Genomic DNA, 19,883 nt, shown 5'->3' on the forward strand with positions numbered 1-19,883 from the left:
CCCCCTCCAGGACACCCCAACTCAGAGAAGCCTGGCCAGGCCTGGAGCCCTGCCCCTCCCTCCAGCACAGGACACCCCAACTCAAGAGAAGCCTGACCAGGCCTGGAGCCCTGCCCCTCCCTCCAGCACAGGACACCCCAGCTCAGAGAAGCCTGACCAGGCCTGGAGCCCTGCCCCTCCCTCCAGCACAGGACACCCCAACTCAGAGAAGCCTGACCAGGCCTGGAGCCCTGCCCTCCCTCCAGCACAGGACACCCCAACTCAGAGAAGCCTGACCAGGCCTGGAGCCCTGCCCTCCCTCCAGCACAGGACACCCCAACTCAGAGAAGCCTGACCAGGCCTGGAGCCCTGCCCCCCTCCAGGACAGGACACCCCAACTCAGAGAAGCCTGACCAGGCCTGGAGCCCTGCCCTCCCTCCAGCACAGGACACCCCAACTCAGAGAAGCCTGACCAGGCCTGGAGCCCTGCCCTCCCTCCAGCACAGGACACCCCAACTCAGAGAAGCCTGACCAGGCCTGGAGCCCTGCCCCCCTCCAGGACACCCCAACTCAAGAGAAGCCTGGCCAGGCCTGGAGCCCTGCCCTCCCTCCAGGACACCCGGCCTGCTGTGCCCCCTCACCCCGGGCGCCCTGTCATTTCTGGAAACCGCCTAGACGTGGCCCACGTCTCCTCATTGAAAACAAGTCCTTCTCCTTTGATTTGAGGACCAGGAAACCCCGCCGCGCTCCCGAGGTCGGCGTTTACCAAGAGGACCCTGAAAATGGGGGGCGGCGTCCACGGCCCGGCGGAGGGGAGGCCCGGGGCCCCGGATGGTCAGGGTCCCGGATGGCGGGGGGCTGTGGAGAGGCCCGGGGTCCCGGATGGTCAGGGTCCCGGATGGCCGGGGGCTGTGGAGAGGCCCGGGGTCCCGGATGGTCAGGGTCCCGGATGGCCGGGGGCTGTGGAGAGGCCCGGGGCCCCGGATGGTCAGGGTCCCGGATGGCCGGGGGCTGTGGAGGCCCGGGGTCCCGGATGGTCGGGGGCTGTGGAGGCCCGGGGTCCCGGATGGCCGGGGGATGTGGAGGCCCATGGGGTCCCGGATGGTCGGGGTCCCGGATGGTCAGGGCCCCGGATGGTCGGGTCCCCCCGGTGTCGGGGTCCCGGATGGCCGGGGCTGTGGAGGCCCGGGGCCCCGGATGGTCGGGGTCCCGGATGGTCAGGGCCCCGGATGGTCGGGTCCCCCCGGTGTCGGGGCCCCGGATGGTCGGGCCCTCCCGGCGGCAGCTCCTCGGCGGCCCTGCAGCCCCGGGCGGCCGCTCGCTCGCCACCCCCGCTGGGGCGCGGCGCGGCGCGGTCTGCGCGTGCGCGGGGCGGGCCCCCCTCCCGCCCCCCTCGGCGCCCGGCCCCCGCTTAAGGTGGACCGGAGGCGCGGCCGGGAGCGGGGGACACGGCGCGGCGCGCGCGGCCCGCTCCGCCCCCGCTCGGGCCCGCGCGCGCTCGCACTTTGAATTTCCCGGACGCTTGTTTTCCTCTGGAGAACGGACCGCGCCCCGGACCACGTGACCAGCCACCGGGAAGGGGGGAGGGCGGGGCTTCCGAGCCAGGCCCCGCCCCCGCCGAGGCGGAGGGCCGCGATTGGCCAGTGGGCGGGCGCTTCTGGGCCAGGCCCTGCCCCGCCGAGGCGGAGGGCCGCGATTGGCCGGTGGGCGGGGCTTGTCCTGCCTCGAGGCTCCTCCCCTTAGCCGCAGCCCCACTTCCTGCTTCTTCTGCATCTGTGGAGCCCAGGACCCGAACCCGGGCCTTGCTGCGCGCTCGGCCAGCCCTCCACCACCGGACTGCATCCCGTTTATTATTATTATTATTATTATTATTATTATTATTATTATTATCATCATCATCGTCGTCGTCATCATCATCATCATCATCATCGTCATCGTCATCATCGTCATCGTCATCAGGCGGCCCTCTGACCTCCCTCCCAGGCCTGGGCTGCCTCTGTGCACAGGGACACTGTGCAGGGCCACCATGTGAGGAAGCCCAGGGCAGCTAGTGGGGAGCCGGGGACCCTGGGCGACTGTCACCCCTCATCTCAGGGCCTGGCGGCGGCCCTGGTGACCCTGGATCCTCCCTCGGGACTCAGAGGCCTGGTGACAGCAGAGCCTGTCCCCACCACCGACTGCCACACCACCCTCCACTGTCTGCGAGCACGGATTCAGTGCACAGGAAAGCCGGGCCAGCCCTGGCAGGGGCGCCTCCTTCTCGCTCTGTGCCTCAGTCTCCCCTCAGGAGGGGCGGGGAGGACAGAGCCCCTTTCTGAGGGGGCTTTGGGGTGAAAAGAAACGGTGGGAGCTGCTTGTGGGCGTCGGTACGACTGTCCGTGTGTGTTGGCGCCAACCCTGGAACTTGAACTTGGCCTGGGCACGGATGGCCTTTAGCGTTTTCCAGTGGTCACTGGCGCTCTACCACTCGAGCCGCGGCTCCTCTTCTGGCTTTTTGGTAGTTAATTGGAAATAAAGCTCGTGGATTTTCCTGCCCAGACTGGCTTTGAACCACAATCAGTTGCCAGCAAGGAGAGCATCTCATTACAACTCAGGACCCGTTGATGAGAACGGCAGATAGAAACTGAATCCTAAAAATTAGCCTGTGTGTCAGGACGCAGCCTCCCAGCATGGCTGAGCTCAGGGGCGGAGTCCAGCATTACAGTGCCCGCCTGTCACCCCAGCTACGCAGAAGGCCAAGATCTGAGGGTCACGGTTCAAAGCCAGCCTTGTAGGGAAGTCTCTGATGTCCAATGGATTAGTACCTGGGCTGTTTTTGTTCTAGCACTTTCTGACTGATGGAAATTTAGTTTATTTTCACTGCCTGCGGGCCAGGCTCACTGAACCCTGCTTTGCCTTAGGGAGTGAGGTCTGCTTTTGAGCCATTTAGTCCTTGCAAGCTCACAACTAACTCTGTGCCTGAGCACACCAGAGGGGGCCTGGAGCTTTGGGGGAAGGGCTCTGAGATCAGCTGCCAGAATATTCTTTGAGTTTGATTTGTAATCATGTGCTTAATCTGCTTCGGGTCAGATTAGCGCAAACAGTGGGGGCTTGTTCCTGCTTCTGGCAGGGAGAGCAGATGAGGATTACGCTGTCCCGAGGGCGGGGGGCTGGGAAAGTCCGGCACAAAGACTTTCTGTCTCCCCAGACTCTGTGACCCCCCCGATTCTCTGAGATTAGTGGATCAGAAGGGCATAACACCCTGTTGTTCTGTGTTTACTGTGTCCAAGAAATGGTTGCACTGCTACTCAGTAAGGGGGGGGAAAGAAAACGAAATAAATACCACTCAACAAGGACGGGGGAGGAGGGGGAGCTGGGGAGCCATAGAGGGGTAGGGGGGTGACATGGACTTGACTCCTTTGTGCACCTAAATCATGTATGTGGCACAAACTCAAACTGCCCTTGGTTCCACTGGTTGGTTTCAGGATTCTGTGGGCGTTCGAGTCTGCAGTGTGACCTCAGGTGGCCTCCTCCTCCCCGTCCTCCTGCCTCAGCCTCCTGAGGCCTGCGGGCTTCTGGGCTAAGAACCTCCTTTGTAGAAGCATTCAAGGGGCTGGGAAAATGGCTCAGTGGTAGAGCGCTTGCCTGGCCTGCATGAAGCCCTGGGTTCCGTTCCTCAGTACCATATGCACAGAAAAAGCCTGAAGTGGTGCTGTAGCCCAAGTGGTAGAGCAAAAGAAGCTCAGGGAAAGAGCCCAGGCCGTGGGTTCAAGCCCCAGGATTGGAAAAATAACAAAAACAACACGCACACAGCAATGCATGTGGGATATGTGATGATAGTTGTAGTTTGCCTTTCCTGAAGACTGAACGCAGAGCCTGGCACCCACACAGCGTGAGGAGGGCTTGGGCCAGGCTTGGACCAGTGGACCAGGGGCAGGGGACGAGCACGCAGCAGGGAGGCCCGGGGAGATGGGGACAGGCCTTGCTCCGAGCTCAGCCTTGGAGAGGCGAGGGCGCAGAGGGCGCAGAGGGTGCAGAGGGCCCCGGGAGGACATGGCCGGGTCAGAGCTGTGCTTGCCATGGTCTCTGCAGGCACCCGGGTGCAGAGCCTCAGCAATGGTCACTTGTCTCCCACGGAGGCTCTGCTCTTCCTTGTCAGGGGAGGCCGGTCCCCGTGGCCAAGGTGAATGCACAGGCCGCCCGGCCCCTCCCCTGCCCTCCCTGCCCTCCCCTCCCTCCTCTGCCCTCCCTGCCCCCCTCCCCTCCCTCCCCTCCCCGGCCCCGCCGGGCCGCTGCACACCCCCGCCGGCCGGCAGAGGGCGCTCCAACACGCCCCCTCCCCCGGGGGACCGCCGAGACTACATCTCCCAGCGTCCTCCGCGCCCACATCCGCTTCCGGATTCCGCGGACAACATGGCCGCGTCCGAGGAGCACGACTCTCCAGCCGAGGCCGCTGGGCCGGCGTTGGAGAAGGAGGAGGAGGAGGGCACGCAGACATTTAAAGATCTGGTGAGGACAGCGGCTGGGGCTGGCGTCTGTCGTGCCGCTCCCCGGGCGCGGGGCCCAGGCCGTGCGCGGGGCCTGGCGTCCGCTGTCCCCCGTGGAGGCGTGGAGGCGTGCGGGCCCGCGGCCGGTCCTCACTGCGCACGCGCGGGGGCCGGGGCCGCGCGGGGCGTCGGGGGCGCGCGGGGCCGGGATGCTGGCGGGGCCGGGATGCTGGCGGGGCCGGGATGCTGGCGGGGCCGGGATGCTGGCGGGCGGGGATGCTGGAGGGCGGGGATGCTGGCGGGCCGGGATGCTGGCGGGCGGGGATGCTGGCGGGCCGGGATGCTGGCGGGCCGGGATGCTGGCACAGCCGGGATGCTGGCGGGGCCGGGCCGGGATGCCCGCAGGGCCCGCTGCGGACCCTCCCCGGGGCTCGCGGCCGGCGGCCCTCCAGCTGAATGTCCCCTCTGTGTCCTCAGGGCGTGACCGACGTCCTGTGTGAAGCCTGCGAGCAGCTGGGATGGGCGAAGCCCACCAAGATCCAGGTGGAAGCCATTCCTCTGGCCTTGCAAGGTGGGTTGACCTCCCTGCACCGGGGTGGCCCGGAGTCTCTACACATACACGGTCGACGACGGAGTTACTGCTTCTGAAAGAGTCGTTCTCCAGCCACTTCCCGCCCTGGATTACAACGCCCTAGAGAGAAAGCCATTACAAACCATCCGTTCTGAGTGATAATCACAGGCGTGGCATGGCCTGCCGGCTCACACACTCCTAATCCCACAAGGGAAGCCGAGATGCAGAGGAGCCTGCCTCCAGGCCGGGGAACACATTGTAAGACTCCAACCTGGGCCCAGTGTGTGCCCGTCAAGCAAGCTGTGCTTGAATCTTAACAGGAGGATTGTGGTTCAAGTCCAGCCCAACTAAATACTGTGAGACAGTCCTTGAAAACCAAGGCGGAAAAAAGGGTTAAGTGGCTTACGCGGTAGAGCACCTACTTAGAAAATGTGAGACCCTGAGTTTACACCCCAGAAAGAAGAGAGGAACAAAGCCATCAAGACAGTTCCGGGCAGGCCCCAGGTTTTTGCTGCATGCATTAGGCTCACGCCTGTCATCCTGGCTATTCAGGAGGCTATTTGAAAATCACAGTTCAAAGCCAACCAAGGCAGGAGTCCCTGAAACTCATTTCCAGTGACCCACCAAAAAGTTGGAAGTGGAGCTGTGGGGTCAAGTGCTAGAGCCCAACCCTTGAGCCAAAAACAAACAAAAAGGCTGAGTTCAAGTCCGAGGACTAGCACACACACAGTGTCCCTGGGTTTGGGGCTTGACCTGGGCCTGGGCACTGTCTCTGAGCTCTTCAGCTCACATCTGTGGCCCTACCTTTGAGCCACAGCACCACTTCCCATTTTCTAGAGGTTAATTGGCAATAAGATAATTTGTGCCTGGGCTGGCTTTGAACCTTGATCCTCAGATCTCAGCTTCCTGAGTGCCAGGATTACAGGTGTGAGCCACCACGTCCAGCAACTTCCTTTATTTTTGTATTTGTTTGAGACAGGGACTCTTACTGTGTAGTCCAGGCTGGCTGGCCTTGCAGACCCAGGCCTTAGCCCAGCTCTCTCCTGAGCTGAGCCAGCCTGGACACTGGTGGGGGCAAGGCCTCGGTGGCGGGGCATCTTCCCAGAAGAAGCAGTGTAGTATGCGGTTAAGCTCCCCAGCCCAGCCTGTGCCACAGGCCTGGAGTTGATCTCAACCAAATCAAGCATGGCTGGGGAGAGGTCTCATCTGCTTGCCCCACCCTCCCTACCCACCCTTCCTCCCGTGTGTCCTTCTGTCCAACAGCTTGGATTCCCAGCCTGTCTAGGATAGACCGGATCTTTTACTTTTGTTTTTTTGTCCATCATGGGGTCTGAACTCTGGGCCTTGGTGCTGTCCCTGAGCTCTTCAGTTCAAGGCTACTGCCCTACCCCTTGAGCCATCGTGTCACTTCCCGTTTTCTAGTGGTTAATTGGAGATGAGAGTCTCACAGTCTTCAGTGCCTGGGCTGGCTTTGAACTGTAATCTTCAGATCTCAGCCTCCTGAGTAGCTGGGATTGCAGGACCTGCCAGTCCCAAGGCTTGAACTCAAGGCCTGGGCACTGTCCCTGAGCTTCTTTTGTTCAGGGCTAGTGCTTTATCACTTGAGCCACAGCTTCACTTCTGCCTTTGTTTTTGGTGGTTCACTGGAGATGAGGGTCTCACGGGTTTTCCTGCCCAGCCTGGCTTTGAACCTCGGTCCTCAGATCCAGTCTCCCAAGGAGCTGGGATGGCAGGTGTCTCCCTGGAGTGCAGAGATTGGCTCTGGGGCCATGGGCCGGGCTGTGCCAAGCAGACCCTGGGTTCTTGGTCTTCCAGGCAGAGACATCATTGGCTTGGCAGAGACGGGCTCGGGGAAGACGGGGGCCTTTGCGCTGCCCATCCTGAACGCGCTGCTGGAGACGCCACGGCGCCTCTTCGCCCTGGTCCTCACCCCGACGCGTGAGCTGGCCTTCCAGATCGCAGAGCAGTTTGAGGCCCTGGGCTCCTCCATCGGGGTGCAGTGCGGTGAGGGCCGGGAGAGAGGGGCACCCGGGGTCAGCCTGGGTTAGCCTGGGTTGGGTAGGGGCGGATGCTGGCCGCTGCCTGCCCTGGCATTCGGGAGGAGAGGAGGCCCACTTCCTGTTTCTGTGTTCACAGCGGTGATTGTGGGTGGAATCGACTCCATGGCCCAGGCCCTGGCCCTGGCCAAGAAGCCACACGTGGTCATCGGTGAGTGGCTGGGCATGGGGGGCACACGTGGCCATCGGTGAGTGGCTGGCCCAGGGGGACGGAGGGGCTGCCTTGCTGGGGCCTCTCTCCGTGCTCCTGAGCCCGGCTCGTCCCCTCGGGCAGCCACTCCTGGCCGGTTGATTGACCACCTGGAGAACACGAAAGGCTTCAACCTGAGGGCGCTCAAGTACCTGGTGATGGACGAGGCCGACCGCATACTAAACATGGACTTCGAGACCGAGGTGAGTGCCGGGCTGGGCCTCTGTGCCTGCACGCTCACACACACATTCACGTGCACACGTGCTCCTCACCCTTGTCACTGTCACGTCGCCTCGGGGTGGGGGGAGAGTCGGAGCTGCTCGCCACTGGGCATCCACTGACGTCTTCTCCTGCTCAGGTGGACAAGATCCTCAAGGTGATCCCCCGCGACCGCAGGACCTTCCTCTTCTCCGCCACCATGACCAAGAAGGTGGGCGTCCTCCCCTCGTCCTGGCCCGTGGGGGGGGGGCGTGGGGAGCCTGGGGCTGGAGTCCTCCCCTCGTCCTGGCCCGTGGGGGGGGCGTGGGGAGCCTGGGGCTGGAGTCCTCCCCTCGTCCTGGCCCGTGGGGAGGGGCGTCGGGGAGCCTGGGGCTGGAGTCCTCCCCTAGTCCTGGCCCGTGGGGAGGGGCGTCGGGAAGCCTGGGGCTGGAGTCCTCCCCTGGTCCTGGCCCGTGGGGGGGGCGTGGGGAGCCTGGGGCTCGAGTCCTCCCCTCGTCCTGGCCCATGGGGAGCCTGGGGCTGGAGTCCTCCCCTCGTCCTGGCCCATGGGGAGCCTGGGGCTGGAGTCCTCCCCTGGTCCTGGCCCGTGGGGAGGGGCGTCGGGGAGCCTGGGGCTGGAGTCCTCCCCTGGTCCTGGCCCGTGGGGAGGGGCGTCGGGGAGCCTGGGGCTGGAGTCCTCCCCTCGTCCTGGCCCGTGGGAGGGGCGTCGGGGAGCCTGGGGCTGGAGTCCTCCCCTCGTCCTGGCCCGTGGGGAGGGACGTCGGGGAGCCTGGGGCTGGAGTCCTCCCCTGGTCCTGGCCCGTGGGGAGGGGCGTCGGGGAGCCTGGGGCTGGAGTCCTCCCCTGGTCCTGGCCCGTGGGAGGGGCGTCGGGGAGCCTGGGGCTCCAGTCCTCCCCTGGTCCTGGCCCGTGGGGAGGGACGTCGGGGAGCCTGGGGCTGGAGTCCTCCCCTCGTCCTGGCCCATGGGGAGCCTGGGGCTGGAGTCCTCCCCTCGTCCTGGCCCATGGGGAGCCTGGGGCTGGAGTCCTCCCCTCGTCCTGGCCCATGGGGAGCCTGGGGCTGGAGTCCTCCCCTGGTCCTGGCCCGTGGGGGGGGCGTGGGGAGCCTGGGGCTCGAGTCCTCCCCTCGTCCTGGCCCATGGGGAGCCTGGGGCTGGAGTCCTCCCCTGGTCCTGGCCCGTGGGGGGGGCGTGGGGAGCCTGGGGCTGGAGTCCTCCCCTGGTCCTGGCCCGTGGGAGGGGCGTCGGGAAGCCTGGGCTGTTGCCAGCCCCGCCGCCCTCGCCCCTGCGCAGGTGCAGAAGCTGCAGCGGGCAGCGCTGAAGAACCCCGTGCGGTGTGCTGTGTCCTCCAAGTACCACACGGTGGAGAAGCTGCAGCAGTTCTACCTGTTCATCCCCTCCAAGTTCAAGGTGAGCCCGCCCACTCCGGCTCCCCTGGCTTCCCCTGGGGACCCCGGCGCAGTGGCTGAGGAGCGGGGTGCAGGCCCGGGCTCCCCTCATGTACGAGGAGTGGGGTGCAGGCCCGGGCTCCCGTCAGCATGAGGAGCGGGGTGCAGGCCCGGGCTCCCCTCATGTACGAGGAGCGGGGTGCAGGCCCAGGCTCCCGTCAGCACGAGGAGCGGGGTGCAGGCCCAGGCTCCCCTCATGTACAAGGAGCGGGATGCAGGCCCGGGCTCCCGTCAGCACGAGGAGCGGGGTGCAGGCCCGGGCTCCCGTCAGCAGGAGGAGCGGGGTGCAGGCCCGGGCTCCCCTCATGTACGAGGAGCGGGGTGCAGGCCCAGGCTCCCCTCATGTAGGAGGAGTGGGGTGCAGGCCCAGGCTCCCGTCAGCGGGAGGAGCGGGGTCCTGGGCCCTGTGGCTGAGGCGTCGTGGTCTGTGGCGCAGGACACCTACCTGGTTTACATCCTCAACGAGCTGGCTGGCAACTCGTTCATGATCTTCTGCAGCACCTGCAACAACACGCAGAGGACTGCGCTGCTGCTGCGAAACCTGGGCTTCACTGCCATCCCGCTGCACGGCCAGATGAGCCAGGTGTGTGCGGGCGGGGACGGGGCTCGGGAGGGCCGAGCTCCTGTGTCCTCGGGGCTCTGCATCGTGTGGCTCCTTCCTTGCCAGGGCAGGGGCGGCAGGCACAGGGGAGGGCAGAGCTCCAGGCTACCGCCCTGTGCCGGCTCCCTCACTGTGTCCTCTGGGCTCTGCATTGTGGCCCCTTCCTTGCCACGGCCCAGCCTGGGGAAGGTGTGCAGGGCGTAGGCTGGTAGACGTTACGTTGGAGGTATAGGGCTGGGCGGGCTGTGCGGGCTTCTGCACACTGTGCCCGGCTGCCCTACTGTGTGGACTTGGGGCTTCTGCTGCCCCCGCTCTGGATGGGGAGTCGCGTCCCCACTGCCCGTGCTCAGGGCTCTCGCTGGCTGTGGGGGACCGACTGTCCTCATTTCTCTTCCTCCTCTAGACCAAGCGCCTGGGGTCCCTCAATAAGTTCAAGGCCAAGGCCCGCTCCATCCTGCTTGCGACTGACGTGGCCAGCCGGGGCCTGGACATCCCGCACGTGGACGTGGTCGTCAACCTGGACATCCCCACCCACTCCAAGGTGCCTCACCCGCTCCCCCATCAGGCCTGGCCTGCGTCCCCTTGCTGTTTTTCTTTGGCCCCCCCCACAGCTTATCCTCCGTCCTCCAAGGCTCATTGTCCCCAGCTCTGGTGGCTGCATCTGTGAGGTCACTCGGGGGACTGCTCGGCCAGCTGGCCACCAGAGCCCCTCAGTCAGGCCATGCCAGGCTCCTCATAGAAGTGACTCTGAGCCAGCACCAAGGGCTCACGCCTGCAGTCCCACCTGCTCAGGAGGCTGAGATCTGAGGATCAGGGTTCAAAGCCAGCCCAGGCAGGAGAGTCTGTGACTCTTAGCTGGACGTAGAGCTGTGGCTCAAGTGCTAGAGCACCAAAGCTCGGGGATGGTGTCCAGGCCCTCAGTTCAAGCCCCAGGGCTGCCAAAGATAAACATGGCCGCCGCTTGGGTCTCAGCGGGTGCCAGATCCGCTTCCATATAGTTTATATTGTAATCACTGGAAAGGTTACATGACATTCACCAGATAGAAAGTGCATCACTTCACGTACATTGATTCCCTTTCTCACGTCTTGGTCCCCATTTCCCTCCCCCACCCCGCCCCTCATCTTGCTCTCCCCCTTCCCTATCCGATTTCAAGTAACCAAATATGCATGTGTACAGTGTACCCGGTAACAAGGTGAAGTGCTGTAACAATATGAGTAACCAAGGGTGATTTCCTTACTGCAGGATTACATCCACCGCGTTGGCCGGACGGCCAGAGCAGGGCGCTCCGGAAAAGCCATCACCTTCGTCACCCAGTGAGTGACCCCGAGGCCCCGGCCTGTCCCCCTGGCTCTGCTGTCCTCTGTGGACCCTGGAGCCCCAACCTGACATGAGTGGAAGTGACAAGAGGACCTAGCACGGGGCTCCTCCCTGCAGCCCCCGCCTCCTGGGTGACGTGGCCAGGGGTGGCCTGGAGCCCTGGCCAGTTGGGAGGCGGGATGCAGAGTCACAGCCGAGGCCCCGACAGGGAAGGGAAGGGCCGGGTGCTGGGCTTGAGCTCAGGCTCCCAGGGCCAGACAGGAGCCCTCGCGTCGCCCGCTGAGGCCTTGACCCCACCGCCACCGCCATGCTCCTGGGGAGGGGGACGCGGCTGCCCGCCCTCCTCACTGCTCCCCCCACTCGCCCCCAGGTACGACGTGGAGCTGTTCCAGCGCATCGAGCACCTGATCGGGAAGAAGCTGCCGGCCTTCCCCACGCAGGACGAGGAGGTGATGCTGCTGGCGGAGCGTGTGGCCGAGGCTCAGCGGTTTGCCAGGATGGTGCGTGTGCCCGCGTGCTTTGTGCACGGGGCTTGGCGGGGGTGTGCAGCCGTCGAGGCAGGCTCTCCTTGGGCTGCCCAAGGCTTGCTCTCTCTCCCAGGAGCGGGAGCGGGAGTGGCAGGGTACACTGGGTTCTTGGTGGTGGTTGTTTTCTTTTTTTTTTTTTGTGCTGGTCCTGGGGCTTGAACTCAGGGCCCCTGGCACAGTCCCTGCAGTTGTTCACTCAAGGCAGGTGTTCTACCACGTGAGCCACAGCTCCACTCCTGGCTCTTTGGAGGCTCCTTGTAGGTTTGCCTGGGCTGGCTTCAAAGTGAGCCGCCCGGGCCTGGTGCCTGGCCCCTGGCCCTGGGGAGAAAGACCATTCAGAAGACCTGTCTGCCTTTCCTAACCCTGGGTGGGTGGGGGGCTGGGTGTGGTGCTGGAGAGGCCTAGAGGCCCTCCAGGAAAGCTGGGGAGTGAGAGGAGCCAACATCCAGCCAGATCTCAGCCCCAGGCCCCCAGGGGAAGTTGGAACTGCAAGATTTACATACCTTTAGTTAGTACTGAGAGCTTAGGGAGGAAGCAGATGGAGCCTGGGCTCTCATCCCAAGACTGCCCCAGGCTGTCTGTCCCCACCCTGTCCAAACCCAGGACTGCAAGATTTACATACCTTTAGGTAGTACTGAGAGCTTAGGGATGGAGCAGGTAGAGCCAAGCCCCCGGGGCTCTCAGCCTGAGATTGCCCCAGGCCTGTCGTCCAAACACAGGTGACCTTGGGGGTTCTGGACTGGTAGGTCTTAAAGTAGTTGAAGAGTTTGCTCCAGGGCGTAGTCCTTGAACTCTCAGCCTGCCTGCCTCAGTCTCTTCAGGACTGACTACAGATGTGGATTCCCCACACTTGTGCAACCCCCTCCTTTCTTACCACTCCCAACACAAAGCCCCAGGTTCAATTCCTTAGCACCACATATACAGGAGAAGCTGCAAGTGGTGCTGTGGCTCAAGTGGTGTGTGCTGGCCCAGGAATGCTGGGAGAAAACGTCCGCCATGCCTCCGTGCTGAGTTGGCCGTGCTGGCTGCACTGGGCCTGGCTGGTTCTTGCCTGCCCTGCGTGGCGTGCTGGCCCTGTGCGGCTCTGTGCCTGCTCCTGGGGTCCAGCCTGGCTTCCTGGGGGGCGGGGGCAGCCCGCGAAGTGGCCCCCGGGACAGAGCCTGTGTGCAGCCTCCACCTTTCTGCTTCCGGCAGGAACTGAGAGAACACGGGGAGAAGAAGAAGCGGGCCCGGGAGGAGGCCGGGGACAACGACGACACCGAGGACGCCATGGGTGTCAGGAACAAGGTGGCCGGAGGGAAGATGAAGAAGCGGAAAGGCCGCTAGGCCGGGGTGTGGAAGGCCTGGGCCCTCCCTAGACAGCGGCCTCCTGCCGGCCCGCCAGGCCGGGGTGTGGAAGGCCTGGGCCCTCCCTGGACAGGGCCCCCTGCCGGCCCGTCAGGACCTGTGGGCGACATCGCCCGGTGCCCGCGCTGTGGGCCCAAGTCTGCGGCAGGCTGCGGTGGTGCCCGCAGCCCAGTTGGCCACCTCAGCCCAGCGCGTGGCCCTGCTCCTGTGCCCGCCTCCCAGGAACGCAGGCGGGGCGAGCACAGCCCCCGGCCCCCGTGGGGCCCTGTGGAACAATAAATCCCACCAGTTTTCCTCCTGTGTGTCCTGTACTTGGTGCCTGGGGACCCGGTGACATTATTTCCCTTCGGTGACATCAGTAAGAGACAGGCTTGGAAGGGCCGTGTGCCGAGAGGGTTGGCCCAGCCACGTGGAGCCTGAGGTGTGAGAGTGGAGGTGGAGGCGGGCCGGGGTGGGAGCGCAGGCTGAGCCAGCCTTCAGCAGCAGAGCTCCCAGCGCCCACCGACGGGGACCGGCCCCGCTCCTCCCTCCCCTCAAGACCGCATCAGGCCGGGCTCCTCCACTGGGTGAGCTGTACCTGGTACTGGCCTCGGGCACACGGAGGTTCAGGGTTGGAACAGCTCCACGCCAGCAGGGCCCAAGCATGGTCCCTCCCGACTCACGGAGGAGCACTGTGAGGGGAGCACCCTGTGGCCCGGGGGGATAAGTGTTCAGTGGCTCTGGAAGTGGCTGGGCGGGCACAGAGCAGGTGGCTTACCTCCCAGAGCTGGGAGTGTGGCTGGGGCCCGCAGAACCCCAGGGCCGCCATTCCGGGGCTTGGCTCTAGCCGCTAATGAGGGCCCACGCCCTCAGCTGGGTGGAGATTCTCAAAACTGCCAGGAATGTTCCAGCCAAGCACTTCCCAAGTGTGCCCTGTCTGTCTGCCTCTGGGGAGTGGAGCCTGCGGGAGGCTGTGACCCACCGGGCTCGCCTGGGGCTGGGCACGGGGCTGAGTCACCCCTGGGGCGGGCGGGCAGGAGGCCCAGTGAGGACCCCACACCTGCATTCCTCCCGGCCCCGCCTGGCCCAGGAATGCGCCGGAACTGTGGCGGAGATGCCAACCCCTGCCCGGTGAGGAGACCCAGCCCTGAGCCCTGGTCTGCACCACTGAGGGGAGAGGTGTCTGGACACAGAGCCCCGTGATGTGTGAGCCCGGGTCAAGGGCCCAGTGCCAGCCGTCCCCAGAGGGTGGCAGGTCCAGGCCCAGGGAAAGTGGGGACTGAAGCCCCGTCCTGATGACCCGCCGGCCTGCCGCGGACACCGCGTGATAAGATTTTGTGTTTCCTGAGTCCAGGAGCTGAGAGCTGAGGTTGCGTCCTATTCCTCTAGGCGGGGTCTTGCACACGTCTCACCCAGGCCGGCCTTGAACTAGGGTCCTCTTGATCTCTGCCTCCTGAGAAGCTGCATGCATGACCATGCCTTTGCCTTCCTAAAGGCCTGGTTAGGGCCACCTTGAGGGAGCCTGGGCGCCCTTGTGGTGCCAGTGTCCCAGGCCACCTGGCTGGGGACAGATGCCCACGAGAGCCGGCGAGCTCTGAAGTGGGGTGGGCAGTGATGAGGGGAGGGGAGGGGAGGGGAGGGCAGGGGAGGGGAGGGTGTCACACCAGTTCACAGCTCATAAACCAGAGTCCATGACACTCAGCCGCGTGGTGTTGGTGGTGGTGTTGGTGGTGGTGTTGGTGGTGGTGGTGGTAGTTGGGCAGTTCTGGGGTTGTCACCCAGGGTCTGTGGGCACTCTGCCACTGAACTGCTGGCCTGGCCCTGGGTGATGTGTGTGTGTGCCTGTGTGCATGTGTGCCTGTGTGTGCATGGGTGTGCATGTGTGTACATGTATGCATGTGTGTACATGTGTGCATGTGTGTGCCTGTGTGTCTGTGTGTGCATGTGTGTCTGTGTGCATGTGTGTGCATGTGTGTGCACACACTGGTTCTGGGCTTGAACTCAGGGCCTGCCGCTGCCCCTGGGCTCATTTCCTCAAGGTTGGCGTTCTGCCCCTTGATCCACAGCTCCACGTCTGGCTTTCTGGTGGTTCCTTGGGTATCAGAGCCTTGTAGACTTTCCTGCCCCGTCTGGCTTTGAACTGTGATCCTCGGATCTTGGCCTCCTGAGCAGCTGGGACGACAGGCGTGAGCCCTGGGGCCAGGCTGAGCGTGCAGGTTTTAAGCGGGGCTGAGTCCAGGCCGGGTGTTGGAGGTTTTCCACACCAGTGGCTGGGGGTGGTAAGGGGCGGCGGTGGGCAGGAGACAGGTGAGGGCACCACGAGCCTGGGATGGAGCCTAAGGACCCGTCCTGCCTGGACGCCGGGCCAAGCACTGCGTGCGCGCTGTGTGACAGAGACGCATGGGCAGTGGATGGAGGTGGCCTTCCGGGGCCCAGCCAGCCCGCGCCCCCCTCCTGCTCGCCCCACTGCCCTCCACGTCACACTGGGAGTGTTTATTTGTTTCTTCTGGCTTAATTGGCTGTCAAGTACGAGTCATATTTGATGGCTCTTGGGGGGGGGGTGTGGTTTCTGGCACATTCTGCGTGGACTCAGGCACCGGGGCACAGGAAGAGGGTACAGGACATGGGGTCTGGTGCTGTTCCTTTGCAGGGTCTTTTTCGCTCCGTCTTGAACTCAGGTCTTCTTGCCCGCTAGGGAAGGGGTCTCCCCCAGAAGACCTCCAGCTCTTTGGCCTCTGGTTACGTTTGAGGTAGAATTTCACTGCACAGCTCTGGGCCAGCCTGGTCTGTGGCTTCTCCTTTATGCTCCCTGCGGTAGCCGAGCGATAGACAGACACCGCCATACCCATAGTTGGGGGTTTGTGCTGGGATGGGGCTCTTGCCAAAGCTGGCCTGGAGCTGTGCCACCCTCTTGGTCTCAGCCCTCTAAGCAGCTGGGGTTACAGGTGTGAGTCATGCCCTGAGCTCTCCCTCCCCTCTTCCCTCCGGGAGCCTGGAGGGTGGGGCGGGGGGGGGGTTGCCCAGGGGGCGCGTGGGGGGCCCTCCGGGGTTTCTCCCATGTGCCCCGGGCCCTGGTGCCAGCCAGGGCCCCTCCCTCGCCAAGGGCCCTCAAGTGAAGTCTCAGCTGTGAAACACGCCCGGCATCCCACGGGCCTCTGCGCCAGGATGGCCGGGGTGCAGCTGCCTCCATGCCACCCGCCTGGCTCGGGGCTCTGTGCGGGAGAGAGGAGTCTGTGCACACAGGACAGGACAGGGCCCGCACTGGCCCCGCACAGCCTGCCCCCCACCACGGCCCCAGCCAAGCTGCCCTGGAGAGCGTGGCGGCTGCCCTCAGCCTGGCCTGCTGAGCTCAGGGCAGCTGGTGCGTCTGCTTCGCCACCCTGGTGCTTGGCCTCCAGTGGCTGAGCTGTGTGTGGAGGAGGTGGGGCAGCCATGGGGCAGCCCCTCCCGTCAGGCTGGAGGAAGGTTCAAGTCCTGGGACACCTCAGAACAAAAGGCTGCCCTTCCCCCTCGTTCATTATTTATTTGGTTGTCGTTGGTCCTGGGTCTTGAACTCAGGGCCTGGGCGCTGTCCTGAGCTCTTTCCCTCCAGGCTGGTGCTCTACCACTTGAGCCACAGCTCCACTTTTCTGCTGGTTTACTATAGATGAGTCTCACTGACTTTCCTGCCCGGGCTGGCTTTGAACCTCGATCCTCAGATCTCACCCTCTGAGTAGCTGGGTGACAGGTGTGGCCTCCGGCGCACGGGCCTGTATGTTTTGGGATTCTCGTGCACACATGGGCCAGGCCAGGGAGCAGCCGGTTTGGTCTGTGTGGCTGGGGCCGTGGCTGGGGTCACCAAGTCCCCAGGAGGGTGGTGAGGAGCCAGGGAGAGGAGAGGGAATGCCAGGCTTTGGGGTGGTAGGGGAGAGGCCTGCATCCGGCCCTGCCCGGGTCAGGTCTGGGAGCCAGTCTGCGCACTTGTCGGGGAGCCTGGCACCCAACCCTGGGCCCTGGAGGCGTTGAGGCTTTGGCTCTGGGGACTTGGGCCCTGGGAACCTGGGCCATGAGAAAGCTGAGGCCTGGAGGGCTGTGGCCAGAGCATTTTTCAAATAGCCTGACAAGGAGCGGCCCGGGGGGGCCCCCCGCGGGTGCCTGGGCAGTACTGACCGCAGGCTGCAGGCTGTCAGCCCCCTGCCCCTCCCTCCCCTTCCTCCCCCTCTCCTGTCCCTGCCTTTCTTCCTCCTCACCTCTCACAAACTGCCTGGTGACATTTTCTGAAACTAAGTGGGAGCCAGCCAAGACAGAACCTGTGACAGCCAGGCTCCCCCCCACCCCTGGGCCTCGGGGAACCCCCAGGGTCCATGGATGGATTTCGGTCTTCTATAAAGACGTCAGCTGTTGCCTGGTCCCAGCGCTCAGGCCTGCAGTCCCCGCAACTCAAGAGGCTCAGATCTGAGCTCGGCACTTCAAAGCCAGCCGGGGCAGGAAAGTCCAAGAGACAATTCCCTCGATGAACACCACAAAGCTGGACGTGGAGCTGTGGGTCAAACGGCAGAGACAGCCTTGGGTAAAACAAACTTGGAGACTGCGCCCAGGCCCTGAGTTCAAGCCCCAGGCTCGGCACAAGAGAGAGGGCCCTGCCAGGGTCTCCCAGCCCCTGCTCGCTGGAACCTGAGCCCTTGGCCGAGGGGGCCTTGTGCAGCCAGGAAGTGGCTTCTCCGCCCTCCCTCCCCCTTCCCCTTGGGTCCCAGAGGGCCCCTCCCCACAGTGCCCTCCAGGGTAGGGCCCGGCCTAGAGGCTGAAACCAGGCAGGTTTCCCCCTCAGATTCCCAACTCTGGGTGCCCTGTGCTGGGCTGGAATGGAAGGACATGAGGGAGACCCCCCCACCCAGGGGGGAGGAGGCGGCACCCCGAGACCAGAGGGAATGGAAACCAGGGGCCAGCGAGCCAATCTCCCAGGCCACCCTGTCCAGCCGCAGGCCGGGTGTGGTGGCAGAGGCGGGTGGGGGTTCAAGGGCCAGCCAGGGCCGAGCACATCGTAAAGACGAAAACAGAAGCACGCGTGCAGGGTGGGGGCTCCAGCCGCACGGGGCTTGGGAGGCCCTGGGCTCCCTTCCCGGGGGCGGGGGCGAGGCTGAGGGATGGGGAGACGCCGCCATGCTTCTCTCATCCGGTGGGGTACTGGGGTGGGCACCTCTCCTCCCCCACTTCCTCCCTGCGCCTGGCAGAACCTCACCCCAAACCTGGTGACTCAGCCCATAAAGAGCGGGTGGCCCCCGGCTGGCCAGCTCTGCCCACGACCTTTGACCTCTGGGTGGTTGGGGTGTGAGGACAGCGGAGGGGCGCGGGCCGGGAGCCCCCAGCAGCAGAGGCCCCAGGGAGAAGCTGAGACCCACGGGTTCCCATCACACCCCAAAAGTGCAGTGGGGAGGATCTGGAGGCCGGAGGAGGGCGGGTAAGGAGAGCTGGGTTTCAGAGGGACTGGATCCTGGTGTGGGGGGGACCAGACACCCCGGCAAATTCCTGCAGTCCTCAAATTCCTTCCCTCTCCATCTTATCTCACCTCTCAGCTCAAAGGTGTTGTGTGCGGGGCGGGGCCTGGAGGGGGGCCCGGAGGGGGGCCCGGAGGGGGCTGGGGTCCAGTCTGGAGCAAGAGGGGCTCCCCCTCTGACTCCCTCCGCCCCCCGCATTGGCTGGGCCCCTCTTTCTCCTAAGCGCAGCTTCCCATGGTGGAGGCCTGTGTGTGCAGGCCTGGGGGCCCGGCAGCCCAGGACGCTGAGCGCTGGGCCTGGCCTAGAGTGGGGTGCACCCCCCACCCCCGACTTCAGGGGTGACCACTTCTGACGTCAGGGCCTGAGGCAGCACACTGGCACCCAGACTTTATTTTCACAACTTCACTCAGGACTGGGTGTGTCCTCTCCTCCTGTCCTGCCACTCCCCCTCCTCCTCCCCCTCCTCCTCCCCCTCCTCCCCCTCCTCCCCCTCCTCCTTTATAGCCGCTCCTCAGCCCAGGATCAGGACTCCCCATTGCCTGTCTGGTCTCCCCGGAAGCAGTGCCAGGTGGAGGGTGAGTGTGGCCCGAGCAAGCGGGACCTGCGGCTTTGGGCCCCATGGAGGGAGGGGTGGGGTGAGCGCCCCCCCCCCCCCCCGGCCTGGACTGGGTTTGCCTCGTTTCTTTCAGATCTCAGCCTTCCACGTAGCTAGGGTTCTAGGCCAGCAGTGCCCAGCCTAGGGAAAAAAACGAACCAGCATCTTCCAGAGTCTTAGGGCTCCGGGGTCCCACGGCCGAGGGGTCGCGGGGCGGGGCACGGTGGGACTGGAGAGCGGGGGCCCTGTCCACGCAGGTGGGCAGCGGCGGGCACGGGTCCCGTGGGTTCTCGGGTGGCTGAGGTTCGGAGATGGCCCTGAGGCCGCCTTCTGTCCCCCTCCTCGCGTCCCCCTGTCCCCCTGTCCTCTTGTCCCCCCCTCTCCCGGCTGCTCTCCCCTCCCTCCCGGAGCCCTCCAGGACTCCCTGGCCCGCACAGCCGGTCAGCAGAGGGCAGCCACAGCCAGGGCCAGGTCTGGGAAGGGCTGCACCCGCTCCCCCTGCTGCACCCGCTCCCCCTGTACCGCTCAGCCGTCCCCTCTCTCAGGAGGCCCCGGGCCTGGGGTGGGTGCTGGGGGCTCCTGTAGGGGGGAGGATGACGAGGGGGAGGAGGGGGAGGACGAGGGGGGCTCCTGCCAGGGTGTCTGTCCACTCTGTGCACACAGGCCCAGGTGAGTGGAGAGGCTGGTGACGTTGTCACTTGGACGTTCCCTGCTCTTGTTTGGGGCTCCTTGCTCTTTTTTTTATTATTAAAAGAAAAGAAAAGAAAAGAAACCCAGAGATGGAGTGGAGAGAAGGTGGATGAGGAGGAGGAGGGAGGGTGGATGAGGAGGAGGAGGGAGGGTGGATGAGGAGGAGGAGGGAGGGTGGATGAGGAGGAGGAGGGGAGGGTGGATGAGGAGGAGGAGGGAGAGTGGATGAGGAGGAGGAGGGAGGGTGGATGAGGAGGGAGGAGGGAAGGTAGATGAGGAGGAGGAGGAGGGTGGGTGAGGAGGAGGAGGGAGGGTGGATGAGGAGGAGGAGGGAGGGTGGATGAGAGGAGGGAGGGTGGATGAGGAGGAGGAAGGGAGGGTGGATGAGGAGGAGGGAAGGAGGGTGGATGAGGAGGAGGAGGGA

The 19,883-nt window shown here is 64.6% G+C and overlaps 1 protein-coding gene across 1 annotated transcript; it reads left to right on the forward strand.

Annotated features, from left to right (window-relative positions):
- The first annotated feature begins 4,359 nt into the window (after nt 1–4,359).
- Ddx47 (DEAD-box helicase 47) lies at nt 4,360–13,015 on the forward strand. Its single transcript, XM_090324504.1, has 12 exons — nt 4,360–4,467; nt 4,923–5,016; nt 6,832–7,020; nt 7,153–7,224; nt 7,348–7,466; nt 7,622–7,693; nt 8,774–8,890; nt 9,365–9,511; nt 9,933–10,070; nt 10,773–10,843; nt 11,218–11,347; nt 12,569–13,015. The coding sequence occupies exons 1-12, from the start codon at nt 4,372–4,374 to the stop codon at nt 12,698–12,700; spliced, it is 1,377 nt and encodes a 458-aa protein (XP_090180630.1). The 5' UTR covers nt 4,360–4,371; the 3' UTR covers nt 12,701–13,015.
- The last annotated feature ends 6,868 nt before the right edge of the window (nt 13,016–19,883 follow it).

This window comes from Megascapheus bottae, chromosome 35, assembly GCF_031878675.1.
Source record: "Megascapheus bottae isolate mThoBot1 chromosome 35, mThoBot2.hap1, whole genome shotgun sequence".
In the NCBI taxonomy this organism is placed as follows: domain Eukaryota; kingdom Metazoa; phylum Chordata; class Mammalia; order Rodentia; family Geomyidae; genus Megascapheus; species Megascapheus bottae.